At 40.6% G+C, this 26,929-nt stretch overlaps 2 protein-coding genes across 2 annotated transcripts; both read left to right on the forward strand.

The window, feature by feature from the left end:
• Positions 1-4,205: 4,205 nt before the first annotated feature.
• LOC146444931 (stromelysin-2-like) lies at positions 4,206-10,799 on the forward strand. Its single transcript, XM_085064290.1, has 10 exons — positions 4,206-4,445; positions 4,588-4,832; positions 5,289-5,437; positions 5,533-5,664; positions 6,515-6,676; positions 7,086-7,305; positions 8,465-8,598; positions 9,154-9,313; positions 10,161-10,264; positions 10,460-10,799. The coding sequence occupies exons 1-10, from the start codon at positions 4,347-4,349 to the stop codon at positions 10,558-10,560; spliced, it is 1,506 nt and encodes a 501-aa protein (XP_084920416.1). The 5' UTR covers positions 4,206-4,346; the 3' UTR covers positions 10,561-10,799.
• A 4,844-nt stretch (positions 10,800-15,643) lies between these two features.
• LOC146444932 (stromelysin-1-like) lies at positions 15,644-22,642 on the forward strand. Its single transcript, XM_085064294.1, has 10 exons — positions 15,644-15,751; positions 16,511-16,752; positions 16,846-16,994; positions 17,321-17,446; positions 17,986-18,144; positions 18,280-18,436; positions 19,210-19,343; positions 19,842-20,001; positions 21,251-21,351; positions 22,542-22,642. Exons 1-10 carry the CDS (start codon positions 15,644-15,646, stop codon positions 22,640-22,642), a joined length of 1,437 nt encoding a protein of 478 aa, XP_084920420.1.
• The last annotated feature ends 4,287 nt before the right edge of the window (positions 22,643-26,929 follow it).

Here is a 26,929-nt window from a genome sequence, read left to right on the forward strand (position 1 = left end):
TAAAAGACTGGGAGGAGAGAGAAGTGCAACATTTTACTGGCCATTACCCTTCAGAAGGAAAGGCAGGCTCCTGCCCACATGTCAGTTACCTCAATGGTTTGGTGTGTTGGGACAGGGACAGTCTGAATCCCATAGGGGCCAAGATGCTAAGGAGGAAACAGTGAATTAATTGTGTCTCACAACCACAGTGCTTCCTGTCTCACCCATTGCTCAGGCCATGTCTAAATTCAGAGTATGACCCTGATATATTGCCACATATGAAATAAGGGTGCCATAATTTCCAGCTTCTGTATTCCAGTTTAATCCCTGCAAGCCTCAGAATTCTTGGGCATTGGATTCTGTCACACTTCTTGTTCACTGATGGATGATATAACACCAATGGACTGAGATCACTTTGTGGCTCTGCCAGCTAAGCTACCAAGTCAGACATTGCTGAGAGGAAATGACATGCAACTTATGAAATGTGTTTATACACTAAATACAAGTATGGAAGTGATTTCAGCTTTGTTATTGCTGATATTACTTGAGGATACACACATCAAAAAGTATCTGCATTCCTGTTTAATTAAAATCAGCTATTGAGTCCACCTCTACATGCCATCTGTCAGTTTGCAGTGGAACCTAGAATGAAGAAGAAGTAGAAAAGTGACTGATATTATTATTATTATTAGTTCTATATTATAAAACTAGGACAAAGAGATTCCACTGATAAATGGAAGTATATGGATATATAGGCAAAATCATGGAATTCAAGTCAATACCTATTTCAGGCTCAGTTTCAATGTTCTCTGGTTTTCCTGAGTATTTAATAGCAGACCTACTTTTGTCTGTAAATTGTCACAAATTTTCTGCTTGCTTACCTCCCCAAACACTCTTGCTATGGTCCAGCTGTTATTTATTAAAGACTGGCTCATATAATTATATAAAGGGTTTGTGCCTTTTTCTGTTATTGTTCCTCAAGTCCCAGAATCCCTTTGCATGAGTTTACCTCCCAGTTCCATTCAACTGAAAGAAGCCAGCAGCTTCTTCCATGTCTGGGCATGTCCAGGACCTTCATAACACATCCTGCTTCTTTGGCACAAGTAGGTTAAAGAGGGAGAGTTTAGAAAGAGTGTGAGTAAAGGGGAGGTGGGAAAGAAGACATCTATAGATCCTTCTAAAAATTAAGGAGATGAAATCATAGTGTGCGTGTGTGTGTCTCTAGTTAGTTCAAGCTTCCTTTGACTAATTTTCTGTTGTTTATACAGTTAATGACAATTGCTTACATTACTGTGTTAAGTATCCTTCCATTTCTTTCCATAAGTCAAAAGTGCCAAGCAGAAATGGAATGACATTTCTAGATGGAATCTCAATAGTACAAAAATAAGAAATGGCAATATTCCCAGGTAGAATTTTGACAAATCCACTAAAAACCCTGACACTTGGAGTAGACCCCATGGGATAATACAGATTAGACTGTCAGAGCACAAACAGTTCTGTGGTGGAGGAATATTAAACTTGATGTTGGCAGGCTTTTGGTGAAATGCTCTGTTCTGCTGCAGGGTCTTCCTGGGAAAGCACCCACTCTTGTCCCTGAGTGCGTGGAGAACTGCTGGCGACATGGGATGAATGAGTCTGAGTGCTGATGAGCCAAGGGAAGAAATGAGCAGTGTTCCTGGACCCGTTCTGGCTGCTCTGCTGCTGCATAGGCTGGCAAGTCACCACTAACATCTGCATGGCCTCCAACCCAGCTGGAGGGAAACTGTGACTTCAGGGCACAGAGGGGAGCAGCTTCCCAGGACAGATGGGAATAGCAGCATCTCGTTACTTATGGGGCCAGGGAATGAAGCAGGCACCGGACCTGCTCTGCCTTGTCAAGGATTAAGTGTTTCTGGGCACCTCTGAAGCAGAACTCATAAATGAATTGGCCTATAGGTAAGGCAAGCGTGCCATGTGAGGTCATCAGTTTAGCTTGGTTCAACTAATTTAAATTCAAGCTCCATCTTTGCCAATAAATCTTTACTGTGTCCCCTGGCAATGTGATATTCAAATTTTTTAAACCTCTGATTAATGCCACAACACAGGTCTTGTTTGTGCCCTGGAATACTTACACCCAGAACTGAATACCCATGTTAGTTTGAGCAACAAAACTGCTGTCTTAGGGTTCAGCATAAGAAGACAAGTCTTCTCTTGGATCCACATGCAAGTATCACACTTGCTCACACACCTCAGAGCCATGCAGACTGCTCAGCAGTTAATTTTTATCACTCGTGCTGCCAAACACAAGGCAAGATACAACTCTTCCTCCCAGCACTCGCCAGTCACTCCATAAATATCAGCTCGAGCATGCAGGCAACAGGCTCTGGAAGAGGAAACCAACAGCTGGAGCTGTAACATGCCTGTTGGCAGCCATGCAAAAGCCACTGAGAAAGAAAAAATGTTCACTAACTGGTTGTCTTGTCATGCTCTGACTGCTTTGCCTCTAGACACAGCAAACAGGGTGTTTACAAAACATTTAGCTGAAAGCAGAGGATAAGTGCCATATGCAAGCTGCTGCTCCAGGTGCAGAGATACAAACACAGTATTTAAAACATCCATGATTTGTGTCTCAATTTTTATGCGGAAATGCAAACATAATGCTCTACAAATGCAGTTTAGGATGCTCTTCCATAATCAGCAGAGAGAAACCCTGCTGCTGCCAAAAAGAGAGGTCCTTGCTTCCCAGTGTTCCTGGCTGCCTTCCTGCATCCCTGTTCTCACCTGTGATATCCCACCCCTTCTTCACGGAGGCTCTTCTCACCCCTTAGGGTGCCAGTGCAGTTGCTAACTTCAGCAGCAAACTATTGTTAATGGGGTTGTGGTTATTTTTCTGGGCTGTTTCCCGTAGCTTCAGCCCTCTGTATCGGTTTATTGAGGACACACTTGGTACCAGAAGGGCACAGGAAAACAGCAGGAGTACTGGCCAGGATGAGAGGAGCTGGAGGACCCATTTACAGCTGCAGTGAGCTATTGGCAAAGCCACCTTCATCCTGCTGCAGCCTTAGACGTAAACATTTGTACCACTTCACTCAGCGGTTCAGGGACCTGGGCTCTGACCTGGGTCACACATAAAATGTGACCTGACACCAGCCAGGCTGTTCAACTCAGATTTCCTTTGGAAGGAGGCCATGCCTTTCCCCAGGCCACCTCCCAGACTGCAGAGCTCAGCTGCTGTGGTGCTAGGGTTGTTTTTATGAAGTCTCCAATATGTTTGCTCTCACTGGAAAAGTGGTTCCTTTCTTCTCCTTTTCTCATGTTCAAAGAGAAATAGCTTATTTTTAGCTCATGTTTCTCATTTTGAACTTGCTTGTGGGCATTAAGTCAACACAGGAGAATTCTGCTTCCAAAGATGGATGTCTCGGAAATGACAGTTAATAGAGATCCAAGTGACAATGATTCTGCAATCCCTCCATAAAGTACAGTGCACTATATTCAGAAAAGGACATAGGAACTGAAAGTAGGACTTCTAGAGAATTGGGGAACTTGGAATCTATGGCACAAATCCTCATCACCTTCCATGTGATGTTAGCAAAGTTTAATAAAAGGTTCTGCTGAAGGCCATTGCATCCCAAAGGTGTCTGTAGTTCTCTAGGGCAATTTCTGCCATTTATTCTTAAGTTGTGATACCACCCTTGGCTAGTAGGCCATGCAGACTGGGATATGTGATCTGGGGTGCTCTACTGAGACCTTTACATTGTGGTGTGGGGGAAAAAGGGGATGAGGCCATAGATCCATGTTTACATGGACCAGGGAACAGCAAAAATGATGTTTCTGTAACAAAGCTGGGATGTCAGGTTCAAGAAAAGAGGAAGTAGTTGTTTGTATAGTTGGCTATGTCACCAAAATTATCCAGGGCAAGATGGGCTAAAGAAGGGGTTCTTCCCTGACATGCTGAGGTTCTCTATGGAAGCCACACTGAGAAAACTGAAGGGCAGTTTATGGAGGTCCCTTACCATGTACTATGAGGAATTACAGATTGTTGTCCCTCACAAAGAGCCAGGTCATTTCAGCACCTCTGAAAAATGGGGAGTTTTTTGTTCAGCCCGTGTTAGGGATGAAGAAAAAAACAGCATACTGTCTGATAATATGATTGCGAAATCAGGGGGTTTTGGGCAAGGTAAACTGTCATGTGTTTGCTTGCTTCTAAACCCAAATTTGTTTTCTGTGTTTCTGTGGAAAATCAGAGGATGTTATAAGCTGAGTCATGCCTTTATTGACTTTAGCAAGCACAGCACTGATATAAATAGTGAAACGCTGGTGAGTCCTAGACAGAGGAAGAAGAGATTGGGAGGTCTTCTAGCAAGGGCTGGTAGGACAGGGAGACAAAAATGAAGACAAAGATCCTTCTTTTCCTTGAGTTATTATATGTTGTATGCTCTTCTGCTTTTCCAGTGTCTCAAGAAAAAGAGGATATGCAATTTGCTAAGGTAAGGACTACAGACAGAACTGAAGAAATATTTTATTGAGAAAATGAACATGGTGATTTATTTAGCAATGTAGAATATTTTATTACCAGCATTTGAAAAGAAAGATTAATGTTCTAAACTGTTGCTTTTTCTTCCCTATCAGAAATATCTGGAAAACTTCTATGATTATAAAGAAGAGAAACATTCTCTGTTTAAATCAAAGGACCTCAACCACATGGCTGACAAAATACGAGAGATGCAGTCATTCTTTGGGCTAGAGGTGACTGGGGAGCTGAATCACAAGACTATGGACATGATGAAGCAGCCTAGATGTGGAATGCCAGATGTCCGTTCATACAGCACCTTCCCACTCAGGCCCACGTGGAAGAAAGAAGATGTGACATATAGGTAACATACATTACAGTGTGTTTTTCTCCACACCACTCAGAAACTTTGTGAATGTTAGGCAGAAATAACATGCACAGGTTCTTTACTATTTCTGTATATCTCCATTTAAAAGCTCCATTCAGGATGAAAGGGGCACAAATGCGAGAACTACTCAGGCTTCCAAATAGTGATGAGAATACCAAATTAAGAGTTTACATTAGTTAGTTAAGAGCCTACTAAATAATACACTCAGTGGATAGAAGGACTACAGCTGAGAGGGTGGTGTTTAGGGTTTCTGAAAGACGTGAAAGAAAACTGTGAAAACTTCATCTGTTATGTAGGCAAATAATTTGAAATTGAACCGCTTGAGATGCATCACTAATAATAATTGCTGGCTAAAATATTTGACCTTGATACCATGTGTCCCAGTCACATGTGATCTGGTTGCTTTTAATTCCTTTTGTGTTTATTTCACAGGATCTTGAACTACACTCCAGACATGCTGCAAGCTGATGTAGATGAAGCAATTGCAAGAGCCTTCCAGCTCTGGAGCAGTGTCACCCCTTTGAGGTTCACCAGGCTCTACAGTGGTCAAGCAGACATAATGATCTCCTTCGCAGCTGGATGTAAGGGGACTCTGTTGCCTGGGAATGATAGTACTTATTGCTTTTCTTACCAAGATAATGAAAAGCATCTCCTTTTTTCCACCCCTTATTTTCAGTTCACGGTGACTTCTATTCCTTCGATGGTCCAGGAGGAACTCTGGCACATGCCTACCCCCCTGGTGATGGATTAGGAGGAGATGCCCATTTTGATGAAGATGAAAACTGGACCAAATTTACTACCTATAATGGTATGTAACCTTAAATATTGTGTTGCCTGTTTTCTACTAGACAGTGTTGTCTTGAAGATGCTGTAACGTCACATATATCCCATGGCAGTAGTTCCAATACTTACTGAGAAGTAAAATGGCAGTGTAATTTGGTAAAATAGTTCTACACATTTTGATCTGGGCTGCAACAGTCACTTGAAGTTAATGCAGACTGCAGTTACAGCTCCAGTGAAGGAACTGACATTAGCATAGAATAGTGACATTGAGTAATCGTGACATCAAAAGGCAGGGAATTTTCACCCTGCACTATAAAGCTGCACTATAACCTCTTACTTTAGTTAGTTTGTTTGTATTTTGCTTGGGTTTATTTTTTTTTCTGATTTAAATTGATGCACATCTTTAATTTCTGGAAAGGAAAAAATCTTGAGTTTATTGGTAAATATAATTAAATATAACCATGAAGTGGTCTGGTTTCCAGCAGTGTCCAGGGATAATCTTGCCTGTTATTGGTTTTGTGAAGTAGTTACCAGGCAAATTCCATGTAATTTACTATTCCCAAAATCTGATCAGGTGACTAAAACATTCTCACCGGTTTTTCAATTTTTAACATTAAAGAAACCTTGATTCTTTGTTTGAAAATTTCTGCAACATGGGCAAAAACTGCTCCCAGATTAGTTTTCCAGTAAGAAATGTTTATAATTCAAAACTCATGTCCTCTCCAGAAGGCCTGAGAGCTCTTATTTGGGATGTAGTTAGATTTTGCTATTTTTTTTATGAACAGGATATCACACATGAAAGGATGGCGCCTGTATCCTCGTGTTATTAAAAAAAAATTATTTAGTGTTTGTTCTTTGTGCTGGATCTGTTTTAGGCTTCAACTTATTTCTCGTTGCTGCTCATGAGTTGGGCCACTCACTAGGTCTTGGTCATTCCAATGTCTTTGGTTCTTTGATGTATCCTGTATATATGGCCACAGATACCAGGTACTACCAACTTCATCAGGATGATATTGATGGCATCCAAGCCCTCTATGGTAAGCAAGAAGCATCATTTTTTAGTGAATGATGGATAAGAATTTATAATGAATTTTACCCAACAGCTAAAATGTACTGAACTTCCTACCACAAGAAAGATGCTGAGGTTTAGTTTTGTGTTATTATTTTTGGGCAAATCTTTTGTGTTTTGTAGCTAACAGTCTACATCTGCAAAGTAGAATCTGTAGACTGAATTCATTCCAGTTAGTCAAAATATCCAAGAACCTTTCAGCAATGGTACCAGAGAAACAGCTCTTGTCTGTAGCATTAAACTCACTTCTCATCCGAAAAGGGGTTGTTACATGCACAACTGCCTATAAATTTGGCTTCATATGGTACAACCTGAAATTCTGTGGCATGAAACACTCTGATCCACTTTCTAATTCCACACTTATCTATTTTCCAAAGGACCCCCCAGGGAATCTCCTGTGCTTCCAACAAAAGCTCTTCCCCCACAAGAACCAACTGAAATGATACCTGCAGGAGCACCAACTCAAATGTCTCCCAGGGAAGAACCAACAGAAATGACACCATCCAAACCACCCCAAAGACCAGAGGACTGTGACCCTCATCTGACTTTTGATGCTATCACTACTCTCCGTGGGGAAACACTGTTCTTCAAGGGCAGGTAAATGTTTTCATTTCTAGAAACACCTTTCTGTGAGATTCAAAAGGGCAAAGCATAATGTGCAGTTCAAGGGATTTATCTCCCCATGGTTACAAAGGAAGATATTTCTTTCTGAAAGTGGTAAGGCAACTTTGCAAAATTTTACTAAGCCGCATGGGCTGGATGAGTAACATGATTTACTGAAAAGTGAGTAAAATGTTTTAAGCCCATCATACATCATAACCCATGTCTATAAAAATTGTGCAAGGCTGAATAATTCCAGGGTCACTCCTCAGGCCGCAGCTGCTCTACATGCAGCCCTGTCCTCATTACACTATCCTGTGTGTGGGCCAGGGAGCTTTGGAAAATGTCACCGGTGACTTTTAGTGTCACTGTGACCTTGGATTCTGCACTAGACCACTGCCCTATAGTATCTACAGGGAGCCCCTGCTGTTAGAGGTGTCCTCCTTTGGGTCTGGCTCTGACACTGGCACTGCAGTGGGTTGTTGGCTGGGCACATCCAGCCTGCTGAGAGCAAACACTATGCCAGGCCCAGGGTTTACCCTTGTTCCTGGCTTGGTATTGTGTTTTCATTGAACAAGCTTCCTTTGATGGTGTGGGTCTGATCTCCCTTCTAAAACTCATGAAGAATTGTAGCTTAAAAACTTAATAATTTTCAAGGAGGATAGGGAAAGAACAGTTTCTCCTTCAACCGGGTTTTAACATGTTTCTCAAGAACGTATATCTAACATTTGTAACCCAACTGAAATGAGCTATGCCTGACTACATGGGGCATGGTGAAGAGAAACCTGCAATTGTCAGCACTACCAGAGATATCCTATGTTGTCCTGGACAAACCATCAGGGTGCTAATGCAGAAGCCTACAGGGCCACCAGCTGTAGGTGACCCTGCTTGAGCCAAGGGGTTGGACAAGATGAATGTCAGAGGTCCCTTCCAACATCAACTATTCTGTGACCTCAGAACAACCTATATTGAAGGGCACCTATCTGTGAGGGAGCATGGCAGAGAGAAGGACTGCATCCCAAAAGGGGTGATATCTCTGCCTCATAGGCACCACTCGTTCCAGCACCCAGACAGCAGGATTTAAAGTACATTCATGGGCCCCTGATCTTCTGATAAAGTACAGGCAATGAAACACTGCTGTTTTCATTTCTATCAGCTACGTCTGGCGCAAAAGTCCATATTTCTCAGAAATTGAGCACGACACCATCTTCTCCTTCTGGCCATCACTGATAGCTGGCTTTGATGCTGCATATGAGGTTGACAACAAGGATCGAGTGCTGTTCTTTAAAGGTATTTCTCTTACATTTCCACTAGTTTTTTATGAATACATGAATACAGCAATACTGCTAATGCTATTTAATTATAATGGAAGGAATATTATCCTAATATTCATATTAATTCTAGTACTAATACTAGCACTAATAGAGGATATTCTTAATATTTAAATGCATTCAAATTTTGAAAATTAAGTTACTGCCATTAACTAATGCTGCTTCACAACAGTCCTACACAGATTTCCTTTAAATAGTGAGAGAGAAGATAATAGCTGAGACAAAATTGATTGCTACATTAAGTTATCTAAATAAGTTTTTAGGATGATTAATACACCAAAAAAAAGTTTTTTACTTTTAACTATTGAGAATATAATACTCTTAATGACTATGAAAAGAGGAAAATCCAGTGGCTGTGAGATATTCAAACTTCTGTGTGCCCTAAGAGAGTAATGTTTTCAGCTGGATTTCTGTGCTGTTTGATGGCATTTACTACACCGAAAGCTCTTGGTCTTTGATTAAAAGGAGATTAGACTCCTCAAGAATCCTTAAAACTTTTTCTGTTTTCCTGTAGATAACCAGTACTGGGCTGTCAGTGGCTACAGAATAGACTCAGGGTTCCCCAAGCCCATTCAGAACCTGGGCTTCCCCGCCAGTGTTGGGAAAATCGATGCAGCTGTTCATGACCAAAATACCAAGAGAACCTATTTCTTTGTTGGCAACAAGTACTGGAGGTAAGGTTCTTCTCTATTCTGTAGAAGAGATAATCAAAATAGCTTTTTTAATCAAGTGATACGAGTATTTGTACAGGAAGTTCAAGTTCTCTTTTTGTCAGCCTTCTCAGCCACTAAAAGCAGAAACTCAATTACTCAGGTCTTTTCATAGAACAAAGTCTGTAACACCTGAGTGTTCACTTACTCTTACCAGGCTATGATTAAGGGGCAAATGAGCTTGGTTTAGTCATTAAGAAGCAGCATGAACTAGTATAAAAACATAAAATAATTAGTGTAATATATAATTGGAGTAGACTTTGTCATCATGTCATATTCATTCAGCAGTTACTAAGGAGAAGAAGTGCTCTGTGAACTTTATAAATGACAAATCAATTGAGAACGTTATGGAAGGAGATTAAAATAGTTACTTCTTAAGAAACAGTTGAACTAAGCAGTAATCTTAGCCTAATAAGTAATCTGTATTACTATCTTGAAAGAGCATTATTACACCTGAAGTTTGCCTTTCTGTTATGGGGTCACTTCATCAATTGTGTGCTGTAAAATTATAATAATTATATTTGAATAGTTATTTAAGTCTATTATTCAGTATAAGCCCTATCCAGCCTTAGTGTTAGTTTCAGGGAATGAAAGTAAATGTTTTAGCCTGATATTCTGAAAACAGACTTACCTAGGCTACTAAAGGTGTAAATAGTCACACAGCCAGGATTTATACAGCTCTGTGAGGTCACAGATGTTTGCAGGTACTATATTTTCAGCTGAGAGCAAGTATATTATGTAAAAAATCCATGTAGTTTCAACATTGAATATAATATGCTTATTTTCTGTTTCATGCAATTTCTTTTTTCAGTTTCAATGAAAATACCCAATCAATGGAAAGAGGCTATCCAAGAAAAATAGCAGCTGACTTCCAAGGGGTCCCCCATCCAATTGATGCTGCCCTTCAGAAAAATGGTAAATAAATTAAAATCCAATTTAAAAAGAAAACCAAAGACCACCAACCAAAGCCAAAATAATTTATATTTCAGTACATATATTAAATTTTTGGACTGATTTTTTTCAAGTCACTCAAGAAAATAGTGAGCGTGTAACAACAGGTATACAAAAATGAAATATTAATTTGTCAATATTTTGTCCTTCCAATTCTAGGATATTTCTACTTTTTCCATGGATCAAACCAGTATGAGGTTGACATGAAGAAAAAGAAACTCATCCATATAATGAAGAGCAACAGTTGGTTTAATTGCTAGAAATATTAAGTGATGGTGCAGAGGTATATTTGTACCAGAAAGAATTTTTCATGTTTCTTGATTCTAAACAGTGTTATTCACCTGTTCCTGTGCATCTGAGTCTGAAATGATGGCCTTTGGCAATTCTAATTTAAAAACTTTAAAATGCAAAACCTAATGTACAGTTTTAATTTATTTTGCTCTCCAACTATTTATTAATCAAGTTGTTTTTGAGAAATAAAGCACTTTGCTTGAGTTTAGCAGTTCTTGTGTTCTGATTCATTCCACTGGGGACAAAGCATCTGCCACAACAGCAGGACCCTTCAGCATTTTCAGCAGGGCTCAGTGTCTGTGGGGGAAGTTAAAGAGAAGAAGAAGTAGAGGGGCTTTTCTGGAATGTAATTAGAAATTACCCAGAGGAACCAGGAGGGAAACAAAGACATTCAGGAACAATGTGGGGGAGGCATAAAAGGTAAGGATGGAGGAAGCATGCAGGCAGGGTGGGAAGTGATGGAGATATGATCACAGGGGCACAGGGTGTCAGTGGATTAGCCCTGCTGAGCTGTGACTGTGTGCCATGGAAATGCAGTCAGGGCTGGCAGTCCACTATTACAAGAAACCACACACAAGAACCACTTTTCAGAGCAAACAGGCCAAAATGATAACAAAAACGCCAAGGATTTTTATGTAACTACCACAGATGGATCCTCCTGAGGATGAGTGGTGTAACACAGAGAAAAGCACATCTGCTCCTCCATGCTCCTTCTTTGGGTCCCCCCAACAGGGCAATGGCTCAGTGACTTCAAACACCCCTTGGCCTATAAGAATATTCCGCTGAGGTCTATCCTTTCTTTGGAGGGATTTGATCCCAACTCTAACAACACTGCTCTGATGATGTGATTGTACAAGGAAGTCTACTCGATATTGTTCTTTCTCTAGCAGAACTGTCAAAGACAGAAAGGGAGCATGGAAATGGCTGACAGGGACTGCATTCCAGTTACCACAGCTCAAACCCCATTAGGCAGAGGTAAAATTTACTTCTGGTCTTCAGCACAGGACAATTCCTTCGGACCTCTGGTCAAAAGACGTACTACCAGCTGTGCCCCCATCCATCGGGGCCAGAGGAAGCCATGTGTCTCCCAGTGTACCCACAGACAGACCCACTGTCCCACTGTACTTGCAGCAGAGATGGTGCCAGGTTGGATGAGGCTTTGAACAACCTGGTCTATTGGAAGGTGTCTCAGCCCTTCACAGGAGCGTTAGAATGAGGTTATCCTTAAAGTCCTTTCTAACCCAACAATTGTATGATTTTATGACCTTGGAATATCTCTTCTCTGCCGTGTTTTCCTCATTCATGCTTTGTGTCATGCTAGATATGCTCTAAGTACATCTAAAGCCAGGTCTAAAACCAACCTACATTACAAATCAGGCCACGTCTTAAAAGTCAAGTAGGGACACAACAGCCTAGCATTGCCACAAGCACAGTGCTGCACCACGGTGAAGTCATGGCCTGAAAAGTGGGTGAGATCACCTGGCAGCAGTCCAGGCAGGGCAGAGACACAGGAAAACTGGTGTTGCCCCAGCATATCCCAGTGTATTTCTCAATAGCTTTTGCTCAGTACATAGTCTATCCTGAAGAAACTTCAGTCCAAGGACTATAGATGCCTCCAGGCTTAGGCAGGGTTCTTGTGAGTACTGTTTGTACATAACTAATGAGGTTAATTCCCTTTGTTTTTAAAAATGCCTACATACCTTGATATCCTAACTAAATACCTTCTTGTATGTAAAGGCTACCTTCAGAAATCAGGCCTTTAGGCTCTGGTTGTTGGCTGAGACCTGTAAGCGATTAAAGAGGAACCAAAAGGAACATTTCAGCAACAGTGAAGCAGAACACTGTGGATGCTTACAATGACTCACATTAAAGTATTTCTCCTGCATAAGGTTACCACTATCTTTTTAGTTATGTTATCCAGGAAACAGCAAAATTAAAATAATCCTTCCACCTTTGGGTATTAATTAGCTTCAACTCACAATATGTGAAAAAACAGTGATATTCACTTAGCCATGAAGAAAAGTCCAGCAAGAGTAGCCTGGAGCAGAAACAGATGACGACATGCTGTGGATTTCAGATAGACAAGGTGACTGGGGAGGTGTGTTAACCATGGAATTTCTATCTCTATTTCTGCTTTGTTTATGCCTTAAACTTTGAAATGAAAGACTGCTACTCCAGTTTGGGAAAAGCAATGAAATTCCTAGGAAATGAAAGATATAGTTCAGATGAGATTGGAAGCACTGGAAACAGAAATGTTGGAGCTTCCTGTCTATACTTAGTGAATAAGAGAAGATTTCTGGTAACTATGATTTTGTTATAACTCATAAATGGTTGCTGGAATTGAAGGCCTCTTGGGTACCAGCAGGGGAAATCCATCCATAAATGTAACCTCAAGTACTTGTCCTGTATGAATAGGAACTTTCCCTGTAATCTGAGAACAGGCATGCAAATTAGAGACACACAGTATAACCTGTTACATCTAAAATTCTTGACAGGACAATGGCTGAACTAGACCAAATCTATTGCACATGAAATCTCAGGCAAAAATCCCTTAATGACTTGCCTGACAGAGAGCCAGGGTGACCCATGTGCAATCTGACTGGAACTGGAACATTGAATTCTGCCAGTGAATTGAATGCTGTCAGTGAATCAGCATTACCATGCTGGGGACCCACAACTGTTATATAAAAGCCAGAAGTAGGTCACACACTCATCTTTGTCAGCAATAAGATATTTTTGAGGCCAGGTTTGTGCTGCCAGGTCTGAGGGTTTGCAGCACAGCCAGGAAGGAGTGCCAGAGGCACTGAGTTAAGCAACACTCATGGCAGCACAGGCTGAAACTTCAATTTTACAACTCAGAAGTGTCCCATGCACAGAGCTGTTCTCCCACGTTCTGGCCAGGGGTTCTACACTGCTGCCAGAGCCCAGCCTGGCAAGGACACTGAGGGTGCATAAGGCAGCAGAGTGGGGCAGTTTCAACCTCTGAGCAATTAAGCCCTTGGCTTTGCAGAACACACCAACTTAGTTACATCCTATTGAGGATATGAGATGTTCTTTTGCTTTTCTCTATGCTACAATATTCACTAGTTTTAAAATAGATAAACTGTGAATTAGCAATAACCTTGCCCAAAAAAAGGAGCAAATTTTAACACTCCTTGTTGGTGTTACATGTCTTTCTCTGGTACAGTTAGTACAGGGTGGGGCTATGGGAATGCATCCAAGGCAGAAGATTAATTCCAGAAGAGGGAGAGATAAGGGCAATTCTAGTATCTTGCCAGACACTTTTACAGGTTGAAAAAAAAAGAAAATAGCAATATTCACACTGACTTCTTTAAGCCAAAACAAGAGATTGACACTACATATTGTGCTACTTCTGGATAAAAATCACCTCACAGAACAACATCAAAGAAGATCTCTGTGGTTATGGAATTTTCTTCATAAAGCGTATTCTAGGTGATTGCTATCTTGAGAGCAATGGGGAATAGTATCAACAAAAGTGAGAAAGAGGTTGATAGAGCAGCAAAAGTATGTTCTTGAGAAGGCTGATAGTCAGAAAACCATAAAAATTTCCTCAATACCTTCCTGAACAGTTTTAATGGCTTCTAATAGTCGTCTCATTAGAGAGAGAGGTGAGTGATGAAAATTTATCAAGTCGTCCAGGCTGGAAAGTTACTTCTTCCTTCTAGTACACCTGGAGACACTGAGGGAAGAGAAAAAGGAGTTGGAAAGCTATAGGGGGGCTCTAAGTACCAGAAGCTATTCCTGCAGAGAGATATTTAAGCTGCACAGGAGAGCTCTGCACCCAATTTTTAGATTCATCTCACCCATTCAGGGACACCTCACATATCTGTGTGAGTGGAGTCATTATCAAAAGCTCCCTCAGGGGATTGCTTCCCCTTGGCTCAGCTGACCTATTTTTGGGTCATTCCCTGAGCCTGTCCATCTCCTTCCAGGAATGAGGAGGAGGTCTCTTCCCTAACAGAAATGCCTCAAGTAGGTATCTGCCCTTAGGACAGGAATTCAGTCCTCAGTGACCAGACAACCCTTGCAGGGTCCCACCAGCCTTGCCAGTGACTGTCCCTGTGCCAGCTGCTCAAACCCAGCAATCCCTCATGTCCTTCCTGTGGAGGGCAACTGGCAGGCTGTGCTCTGGGGATCCTTCTGGTACCAATACAGGGCTCTTCAGCAGAAAATAATTTCAGCAAATACCTCAAGTGTACAAGATATTTGCAACCTCTCCTTTCACATCTCTATTATCCCACCAGCTCTGTGGAAGGGGATTTATCTTTCTGCACATTCAAACTCTCACCTGCTCCCCAGTGCTGCAGTGCTGAATAAAAGTAGCATAAAAACATCTTGGCTCAATTTTTATAATTTTTATATATGCTGGGAAAAGTGTTTTCATTTATTTGTGTTAATTCCACATTTGCCTGCAGAAAAAAGGAAATTCTCATCCAGGTGCAAACTATTAAAAAAAAACCTGCATACACAGAGCATTGCTTCATCAAGCAGGGAGTACTGACAGGACTCTACCAAAGGGAAAGATAGAGGCACTATAATAGCCTCCTGAAAAAAGTTTGCAACCCCCTCCCCCCCGAAAAAAACCTTGAAAATTAATTTTCTGATTGTAGTCTACAGTTCTGTAACCATCTGTGAATATTTACCCCCTTAGGTAATTCACCAACCCATTTGAAATCAATACTAACGTTGAATGGAAAGCCTTAAAGAGATATGCTTTAAGTTTTGGAGAGTAAGACTACATTTTAACAATTAAAATATTAATGAGCTTGTTAAAAAGAACTACAGGTTTATTATCTTCTCATTAATCATATTTCCATGTTGCAAAACCAGCACAAGGGTGGAACCAGATGAAAGACAGCACTGATCTGTTTCATGGTGAAACCTTTGTTTTGTATGTTCTGTTGCTAACTAGACATTGTGAGAATCAATGAGTCAGGGATTGGAAAGCTTTATAAAGTAATCAAATACTATATAAAGGTGAAGTAGGTGTGTGGCAGACTACAAAAAAGACTTGTCTAAAGGACACTGGAAATGAGAATGGAAAGTCTCCCATTTCTCCTGTTATTATGCGCAGCACTTTCTTGTGCTTTTCCTGCAACTACAAAGCAGACAGAGGAAGAAGGCATGCAGCTTATCCAGGTGAGGAAGGCAGGCCTCTGGGAGATGTTTAGCAGCTGTTGAGCATCCACTGCATTCTGTGTAACTAGTACATAGCAGCCAAAAAGCAAGGAGAATAAATAGCTGATTGAATATTTCTCAGATTTGAGGGGGGTACTGTGATGACAATGGCTACTTTAGCACCAACTCATCTTGCTTTACTTTTTTTTTAGAGAACAATTAAATCTGATGATGCATTGACTCTGTTGATTATACAAATAATCAAACTCCTGAGTCAGTCCAGGGTTGGTTTATAGTTCAGGTGGAAATGTGATTATTTATGTGACTTGTGATATTATGAAACATAACTCTTCATGAAGTAAATATAGACTTTTTTTCTGAATTATTACTGTCCAAAATGTGGGGAAATAGGATACTACTACTGAAATTTTATATTTGGTTATGTATTTCAAATTACTTCATCTAAATGACTCTAGGTAAACCTAGGGCTCAGGGTAAGTGGAGGGCTGTGTATCAGAAAATAATTTATTAAACAAATGCTAATTTTAAACTTATTTTGATAATACAAAGTATTTATAGTGATAATACAATGTAGAAAAGCTACAATTAAGTGAAAAATATTCATACAGGTTTTAACAAACTATTATCCATGCTGCTATAGAACAGAAAGAAAAGCAGCAAAGGCACATAACTGGCTGGTGTTAGTATAATATCTTGTAAGCTTCACCAAAAGCAAACACCATTGATTTTCCTAAGTTTTGGTTGGTTTTTTTTCATTAGAAGTACCTGGAAAATTATTATGGCTTTAAGAAAGATGGAGAATCTTCTGTTTGGAAAAGTAATAGCCCAATGACGCAAAAACTAAAAGAAATGCAGGAATTCTTTGGTCTGGAGGTGACAGGGAAACTGGATTCTGGCACTTTGGACTTGGTACAGAAACACCGCTGTGGATTCCCTGATGTAGCTGGGTTCTCCACCTTTGCAGGAGAGCCAAAGTGGACCAAACAAGTCCTGACATACAGGTAATCACAGTGGAATCCTTTATGTCAAGACAGTGTGCAAAGCTGGGTGAATGGTAAGAACACCTTACCAAGGTTGTCTCTTATATTTTAAAGGATAGTAAACTACACACCAGACCTGCGTCCGGCAGATGTCAATGCAGCCATCCAGAAAGCATTCATGGTTTGGAGCAGTGTGACCCCACTGAGATTCATCAAGAAGGACAGAGGTGATGCAGACATAATGATCTCCTTTGCAGCCAGAGGTAAAACCCCATGCAACCATTACGAGTTATTGCCAAGTTGCTGCAATATACAGAGCATTTGTCCTGGGATGATTTCTCCCCATAAATAGCACATGTGAAGTTCAATGTCCACATGAACAAGCAGGCAGAAAAACACAGTTCTTGCTCTAGATGCTATGGCTATAATTCTTGACAGGTTTTGGGGGAGAGCATAGAGGCAGAGGAAGAGAAAGAGGAAGAAAATAAATACAGGGAGCTGGCAGTAGTCCACTGGATCTGTACCTGCTATATGCTGCTCAATGTGTGCATGAACCCCCAGTCAGCTGTGTTTGGGATTTGCTCCTCAGATCACAATGACTTCTTCCCCTTTGACGGCCCAGGAGGCTCCCTTGCTCATGCCTATGCACCCGGCAAGGACTTTGGTGGAGATGCTCACTTTGATGAGGATGAAATGTGGACCAAAAGCACAGAGGGTAGGTAACTAAGTTCTCCAAGCCCTTCCTGAAGAAAGTTGCACATGGAATCAAGGGTGCAGTGTCTGTCTCCTCTCTTCCTTAACAAGTGCTTAAATTGCCGCAGATTTGAAGCAGCATCAGACAGCTGTTTTCCAGAGCTCTAAAAAGCCTCTGAGCCTCCAGTTTAAGAAGTTAAGGCCCCAGCTGAGCTTCTGCCATGCACTGGGGGGGGACTCATTTGTAAGGGGGCCCCACAGGGAATCTCCCCAATCCTCCAACCTCTCCCTGCATAGTTACCTCACTGGCACTGGCCCAGGGTCCTTCTCCTACACTGAATTATGTAGGATCTACAGACCATTTACTTGTACTCTGCTATGATGATTCCATTGTTTTTATTTCTGACCAGAATTTCATCTCTGACTGAATTTCCCACAAGACCTTCATTTGCTTAGGCAAGGAATTTTGAAAGCTTCTGACCTACCTTATGGCCTTCACATTATTCAGGACAAATAAAAACATACAGCTCTACTGTTATGTGTTTTGTTTGACACTTTCAGGCACTAACCTGTTTTATGTTGCTGCCCATGAGTTTGGCCATTCACTGGGACTTGCCCATTCCAAAGACCCCAATGCTCTGATGTATCCAGTCTTCAGGAAATTTGACCCTTCAGGACTCCTTCATCAGGATGATATTACTGGCATACAGTACCTCTATGGTAATTCAGATTTTTTTCATCAACTACTGCTTATAATTTCAAAGACTTTGGATACCTTTCAGTGATATTTTTGTGTACTGGATATACCTCAATGAGTTCACACTATAATTTCTTCCATAAACTGCTTCTTTTTAGGACCATCTCCTAACACAAACAATGATCAAAGGGAATCTACTGAGATAAAAGACCCAACTGAGTCAAAAGATCCTGTACTGCTAAACAGCTGCAGCTCAAATTTAACTTTTGATGCTGTGACCACTTTTCGTGGAGAAATAATGTTCTTTAAAGACAAGTAAGTTAGCTTCTGAAAAAAAATAGCTGTGTGTCACTTTTTAAATTATGTCCCACAGCATAGAAAAGTAACTTTAATCAGAATATCAGCCATTTTAGACAGGAAGGCAAGAGAGGGAATCAGGAGAAGAGATGGAAAACAAAAAACAAAGAAGGTGGTGGAGAAATGAAGAGAGGTGAGTATAAGGAGGAGGATCACCTTTGGAACAGGGATGCTGTGAATAGGGTTAGAAAAGATGGCTCCTCTGCAAACATGGGCTGTTTTCACTTTAGGCTGTAAGCAAGTCTGAAGCGTTCAGCATCTGGGAGAGCTCAGCTTTGACAAAACTCTGGGACACTTCACACCCTCTTTGCTGTCCTTGCTTTGAGAGAGCTGAGGGCTTACCAGCCCTGACAAAATACACTCTTGAAGAGCCCCCTTAGTAAGGGTTTAATATAATAATAAAAGGAAAGGAAAATCGGGCTGTTGTTCCCAAATTCTTACCTCATACCAGCCATGTAAGCCAGGTTTCTCAAAGCTCCATTGCTGCATCAAGAGAAATAAATATCTTGGAAAAACAGTTCATCCGACCTATTTTAGATGTCTGCATCAAGAAGAGAGCAATCCCACCACAGAAATAACTATCTTTACATTAAGTTAAAATTGTGACTAACTCAGGGTACATGGTTGGGTTTAGTCACATAAATACTGCCTTCATTGCCATGCTGTGGTTTCATGCATTAATGTGTGTGAACATGTGATTTTATTTAAAATTTCTTCTGCATTTACACAAGGCATATTTGGCGCAAACATCCAGCAGTCAGAACAGCTGATTTTGATTTAATATCTTCATTCTGGCCACGGCTGCCACCTGGTGTTGATGATGCATATGAAATTCCTGAAAAAGATGAAATGGTCATTTTTAAAGGTAAAATGTTGTCTTTTTATTTTCCCAATTAGCCTTGAGAGTTTGCATCTGGTTTAAAAACCAATTAAGCTCTTTCTGTAGGATTCCACAAGCCTCAATTTAGTCCAATAAATTGGTATGTTTCAATCACAGAGATAACAAAACTATTAGCCAAGTTAAAGAACATGTATCTTATTTTTTAATACCCACATAGAAATATCCCCCCCCCCAAACAAATGTCACTATTTTTTTTTCTCTTGGGAAATTATCTATTGAATGTAGGAATGATACCACATGCTTCTTCTAAGCTTGTGGGTAACTAAGATAAGTATGGAGAAAGACTGAAATTTCAGTTTTCAGAAAAAGTGATGTGGAAAACTATAGCTTTTTTTACTAAAATTCTTTTCAGTTATTTTCAAGTTCAAGGGTTATTTTCAAGTGACCATTAGCTTTCATGAAAAGGATTGTGTCATTTCCAGAAGATTCTCTTAATGTGTTGTTATCAACTTTTCTTAATAGGGAATGAATTCTGGGTTGTGAGAGGAGATGCCATACTTCCTGGATACCCCCAAAAACTCTACACCCTGGGCTTTTCAAAGGATATTACCAAAATTGATGCTGCTTTTCATAATGGAAAGGAGGGGAAAACATATTACTTCATAGCGGACAAATTTTGGAGGTAATATTTCCTGTGCTACTTTTCTAAATAGAAGCAAACATAATCACATGATCAATATCCTGTCATGATTTAGGATGCATTAGTCAGACACTTTCGGTGATCTCTTTCAGTGTCACAACTGGCTGTGGAAAAATATTTGAAAGGAAGTGGAACAGTGCTTTTATTTTTCCTTCTAGTTGATTTAACTAGTTAACAGTTTATTTATTTATTTATTTATTTGTTTGTTTTCATTCAGCTGCCTTGGTTAAAAAGCCATCATACAGCTCTGCAAGTCATCTCAGGAAATCAGGCAGAAGCTCACTATTTATATCAAATAAGTTTCTGTGGAGTAAGAAGGAGCATGCCACTCATTTTCCAGTTAGTAACAGATAGTTTCATGAAGTTGCTGATAAATGCCATGTACTGCAAAGAATTATCTGCTGTGCATGGTTATTATTTTTTTCTTTTCAATCCAATCCATACTGCTCAAGTTTTTCCTTACATAGATTTCTAACAGCCTATTCCTGTAACAGAAACAGTAAATAATCTAAATTTTTGTAGCTAAACAACAACACTTCTCTTTCCTTCCACCACAATGCCCAAGCCATGGTATATACAGAGATCACCCTAGAGTAACTATTCAGCCACATATTTGTAGTTTAAGCAGAAGGTCAGGTTTCCACATTTTAGCTCAAACTCTCGTAACTTGAATGATGAACAGTTCGATCATTAAAACTCTCACTGAGCAAATTATCAAGCCTGCTTATTTGAGCACTGTTAGATCAACTGCACTAAAAATCAACTCACCAAAAATCTAATAGCTTGCTGTAAGTAACTTAGGTAAATTGACTTAAAATAGTTTTTAACTTCAGAAGAAAAAAAAACAAAAAAGCCCCAGGTTTTTCCTGATAGACTTTTCTTACAGAGATATGACATGAAAACAATCTTTTTATAATCTATTATCTATAGCTCCTTTAGGCATGGTCTCTTAGAAAAAATATAAAGCAGATTTATTGTGATGGTTCAAATATTAGATATTCTTAGATGTATCTTAAGGTGGAGTAAATAGAAGCAATTCTTCCAGTACAGTTAATAGAGTAATAATTAATTTATGGCAAATTGTGTCTCTCTCTACACAACCTAGATGATACTCAAAACCTTCAATGAGTTTAGTTATCTGTTGATAGTTAGAAGATAACGAGCTGAGAGGAATTAATCATGAGTCTTTTGCAGTTTTCATTGACTCCAGATTTTTTATCCTTTTTCTCAGTTATGAAAAGAGAAGTCAGTCAATGGATAGGAAGTCGTTACTGATAAGAGATGCATTTCCAGGAATTAATGGGAAGATTGATGCTGTTTTTCAACATGAAAGTGAGTAGCTGTTCTTAATAAAATCTGCATGAAAGGTTCAATGCAATAGGGCTGAGAGTGCTTGGGCAGAGAGAGGCACTTCTAAATGCTGCTCAGAACCCACAGGATGACCAAGAAGACCCTGGAGCAGTCATGTAACACTCCCATCCTTCACTTTAGCCCCTTGAAAAATAGTGATGGTACACCTTTGGTGAGACCTGCACATCTGGAAAGGCCAGTTCTAAGGGACAGATACATCTGTATTCAGATTGGAGTGTACATCACACCATGAAGATCAACACTCAAAACAGCGATGGCTCAACAACATATGGTGTACCTGCTATGAGTGAGCTGTCCCAGCCTGGTCCTCTGACATAAAATGGGACTATTTTGAGACCCAGTTGGCACCAGCTTCTCCTGAATGAGGGTGAATGTTACTTAGACCGGACTCAAGGATACATTCACATTGCCAGATGTCACAGCTTCCCAGTTGCCTCCTCCCTCCTCATCTGGTGCTCATCTAAATCCACACATGTTAATTGTTTCATACCAAATTTTTCTTCTTCCTCCAAAATGAGTCTCCCATGTGGTGCTGAGAGGCCTCACTCTCAGAGGGCAGTGTGGACATGACCACCCCAGGCTGTACCTCTCCTTTCCTGCATGGCATCCAGCAGCACCCATCAAGCTTTGCTTTGCTCTGCGCCATACTCTGGTCTGTGAAATACCTACCCACAGGTGGCCACAAATGCACCCTGCTGGAGGGCTCCAACACAGCTGCTGTGTCAGAGCAGCTCTTTTAAACTGAAGAAAGGCACAGGAAAGATCTTTTGTAGAGTCACTTTGTGGGGTTCATCTAGTACGTGACGCAGCATGTGCGTGGCTGGTTTGCTGTGGAAGATGTCCCCATGCCGCTGTGCCACGTTTTTGCTGCTGTCCCATGTTACACCTGGGAGTAGGTGCTGTTGGCAGCACAAATGCATCCAAAGGTTGCTTTGAGCTCTCTCAGGATGTTGTTAAACCATACTAATCTTTATATTTGCGATATCATAATTCATCCAGGTTGTTGGTTCTTTATAGGTTTCCTTTATTTCTTCAGTGGAAGAAAGCAATTTGAGTTTGACCTTAATAAAAGGAGAGTTGCATGCTTCCTACCATACTAATCTTTACATTTCCAATAACTTAATTCATCTGGATTGTTGTTTCTTTTATAGGCTTCCTTTATTTCTTCAGTGGAAGAAAGCAATTTGAGTTTGACCTTGATAAAAGGAGAGTTACACGCATCCTAAAGACAAACTTCTGGCTTCCATGTTAAGAAAATGAAATCTGTACTGGTGTTGGAAAAAATGTAGTGTTATTGCACTAGAAAAGCTTGTTCTTTTATAAATATATGGAATTTACAAGTACTTCAGTGGCAACCTCCACACTTCAGCATTAGTCTGCAAACCTCAGTCCCTGCACAAACTGTTTCTGTAAATAACAGTATTAACGTACCAATTTAACATACCAACATGTACAGAAGTATGTAATTAAAGTGAGGCTGGCTAACTTACCAAACAACAATACAATTTTTACTTTTGATACAAAATTGTGACTGATTTTATTATTTCTGCCTTCTTCTATTCACTCTTCAAGGCGTAGATCACCCTATATGGAGCCCTACCATGGAGCCAGGATTCCACGAGGGAGAGCATTTCTGTTCCTCAAGCTAGGATTGATTTCAAACAGTTTTAGATATTTCAAAGTTAAGCAGCCAGACTAATCAAAGCTACTGCTCATAATTACAGTGAGACATATGGGACTTGCAGAGAGCAATCCTGCCCAACCTGAGGTGGGTGCTGAGAGGGGGAAATGCTTCTTTTTTTCACTGACTGGAAAGGTAATTTATGTTGGACACCTGACTATAGAAGGCTACACTTAAGTGAAATGAATTCTACCCTAAGGTATTTATTGATATACATAATTTCCTATGCAATGCACCCTAGGACAACCCTGTTTGATCAGGGAGGTTGGACCAGACGACCCCACTGCGGTCCTTTCAACCCTTACCCACTATGTGATTCTTTATCAAAAGCTCATCTCCAAAGAGGAGCAGAGGGGCACACTGGCATGTAGGGAAAACCCAGACACTGCTGACCCTCTTCTGCTCATCCCCAGTTTCCCTGCAGAGACCCTATGGGCAGGGGGACACCTGTGATCATGTGTCAGTGGGAGAGAGTCCCTGTCACCTCACAGGCTTAGGGCTCACTGCCAGGGGAATAGGGATCAATATCCAGGGTCAGAGCATCTGGGTATTCCATAAAACTTACTATGTCATGTTCAAAGGGACTGTGGGAATGTTCAAAATTTATTATAAGTTGATTACTTGGAAAACCAAAGGCAGGATCAAGGTAGATTGGGGAGGAACAGGGAAAATGGAGGGATAAGTGGATGAAATGGGTTGATTGCATGCAAACAGGCTGCAGTCAGCATGCTTCTTTGGCCATGCCCTGCACACTTGGTCCTGTCTTCTCAGTAAATCATGCCTTATGTGTGGATGAGCTCTTTCTATGTGTGTTTGGGTGAGCTTCAGGCTGGGCTGGCTGCTGAGGAGGTTAAGAGGTCTGAATTCCAGCATCTGGAGCATTGCTTTGAGCCACAGGGATGTGAATGTTCCTGTGGATATAGGGGGTGTGGGGCAGCTGCTCTACTGGCAGAGCTCTGTGGCTAAGAACAGCTCTGAAGGACTCCATGCTGTTGGGATTTCCATGGCAATGCCTCACCATGGGACAGAAGTTCTCATCAGAGGGAGGCAAGCAATGGGATGGGGCCGCCAGACCTTTTCACATCTGGCCAAATGATCCATGTTTTCTATCTGTGATAGTCTCTGTGGGGCAGACATGAATCAGCTGCCAGTTCAATACTGCTGACAATAATCTACCTGATGCTGAAGCCAGACATCACTCAGGGCCCACAAGTATTCAGATGGACAGCTAGCAACATCCAAAGTCTTAGAGAAGGTATCCTTTCTTTCATGCATGTAAAAACATCTCTCCCAGCACCCAATGTCTTCCCCTCATTAAACAACTTCCTCAAAAAAAAGGGAAAACTCTGAGAAAAGACAGTTCTGTTTAATTCTGCTTTTCCATGAATCACAGAATCACCAAATGGCTGAGGCTCGTTTGGCCTCTGGCAGCCATCATGTTCAAGCAGGGCCACTTAGAGTGGGCTACTGTGTGTCTAGTTGTCTTTTGGAGATACTGCTTTTTCCACAAAAAAGGAGACTCCACCACCTCACTGGGCAACCTGTGCCAATGTTCTGTCATGCTCAAAATTAAAAAAGTGTCCCCTGATGCTCAGAGGGAACCTCCTGCATTTCAGTTTGTGCTCATTGCCTCCGATGCTGTCGGGACAAGGTGAATGCACAGTATTCATACATAAAATGGTACTGCAAGAATGCAATGAGATATTTCAACACACTTTATGGAACCTTTTTCCTGATGCATTTTTAAAACCCCTGGTAGCAGGGCTACTCAAATGGGGCACTCCAGTCACTGAGGAATTTTCATCTGAATTCTATCAGTGTCAAAAATGTATTATGGCATTGTCAACCTTTCAAGACAAACACTGCTGCCACACCTGCTGTAGAGGTGGCAAACAAGGCTTTGCTGTCCAAGCAGAACTAGAGTTAAAAGGATAAAATTTAATCACAGCGCTGAGAGAAAAGGAAATTACTAGCTCTGGTGAATGTCTGATATTGCTGAGGTTAGAGAAGGAAGTTCAAGACTTATAACTTGAAATTTCCTATTGAATTTAGCAGAAAGTATTTCTGATCTGTTTATTTCGTTCTATGCTGTTTATTTTCTTTCTCCTTGTACTGTTCTTGTTTTCTAATTCTGTATTTCCTTCATGTTTCTGGTGTGGCTTTTTGATTGGTCTCACAGCTGCAAGACTTAATCAGTCCATCATGTCAGCTAAAACAGTGAAAGTTAAAAAGATGCATGAACAGCTTGGCTCACATTTTATAGTTTTTTGTTTGGTTGGTTGGGTTTTTTTGTTAGTTTCTTTTTTTTGTTGTTGTTGGTTTTTGTTCCTTGAGGAAGTTTCTAACTGTTCTCATTTGAATAGTTTTCTTCTGGTGTTCCTCTTCAACAGTATCTGTGCCTTGCATATCACTTCCATTGTGGGTAACTGCACGAGATCATATTATTTTAAATGGGATAATCTCTTCCAGCTCTGGTCTATCCAACTTTCTTTTGGAAATAGTGTATTTCAGATGAGATTATAGCTTTCAGAGCCAAGTGGGCTGGTCCTAGACCTTTTGTGACTGTTTTGTAGTTCTCTGGCTGTCACATACCTATCCATCTAGTTCTTCTTTGGGGTTTTTTTTGATGATTTCTGTTTAGTTGGAGTTCTTTCTTTCACTATTTCCGTGCACACAGATGGTCATACTAATTGTGAATATGAAGTCTTGGATCTGTGGCAGAAGTAGAGCTTTGCTGACTCTAGTGCTGTCTGTCTTAATACAGTTTAGCTGGTTTATGGATGAGTGTTGGTATCTTTTTTGGCTCACAACTCTTATTTTCAAAATCTGTGGTACCACTAACAAGACAGTCTCACCACTTGAGTGAAAACAGACTTTTGAACTGAAGGCGATTGACCTGTGGTCAATATCCTGTGCTCTTCTAAGATTCAGTTTGAGACCTAGGCTCTGAGTTAAATGCATTCACTGTCTGTGGTACACACAGTCCAAGCATTTCAGTTATAATTTTCTCAGTCTTCTAAACATATCAGATTTTCCCATGTTCTAGCAATTTTCTACCCTGTTTGCATAAAAACTTGGGTGAAAAGTCTCTTCACAAGGAACAGGCTTTTCATGTGACTCTAGAATTCAGATCACAAGAATTTCTTTGTTTTCTTCTGTGTTTTATATATAATGGTCTCATTTGTTGTGGTTTCCACCATCTTGTCTTGGAGGATATTTTGTCTACATCTGAATGTATATATTTGCCTTTTGCTTTTCAAGGACTCCATTGTGTGACCCTCAGACACAATCCAGAAGGTCCAACATGAAAGTCTCAACACTGCCTAGTCCGGGAAAAATACTGATTTGGTTTGGAAGTTCTTTTTCTTACTATATATTGGTTTTCTTGGTTTCACACACTCTTACTTCCTAGAAGGGACAAATGACCTTTGATACTGTTCTTGGCAGGATTACAAATACATTATCAAACAAGGTAGGTCTGAGGTGCTGACCTGAGCTGGAAGACATTGTATAGTGATTTAAATACTCAGACTAAGAGCAGAGAGTTTGCCACCTAAGTAAACCAAAGGTAACTGATGAGTCCTGGCAGAACAAAATAAGATTAAAATGAGTCCATTTAAATATTGTTTGCAGGAACTTGTTCCCAGTGAGGTGCTTGGTTTGGTTAATGGAAACACTGTGGGGGAAAAAAACCTTTTCTTGGTGACAGAAACAGCAGATTTGTGGGTTCAGAAGTGCTTAAGACAACTCAGAACTGCAAAGATGCATGTCTTGGGTGCCATTGATATAACAGAGAAAATATTTTAAAACTGCCAAGGACCAGACTTTGTTTCCAGATTATTCCTCTGAACTTCCCTC

Source organism: Lichenostomus cassidix, chromosome 1, assembly GCF_008360975.1.
Source record: "Lichenostomus cassidix isolate B80296 chromosome 1, HeHo_3.0, whole genome shotgun sequence".
Classification (NCBI taxonomy): Eukaryota; Metazoa; Chordata; class Aves; order Passeriformes; family Meliphagidae; genus Lichenostomus; species Lichenostomus cassidix.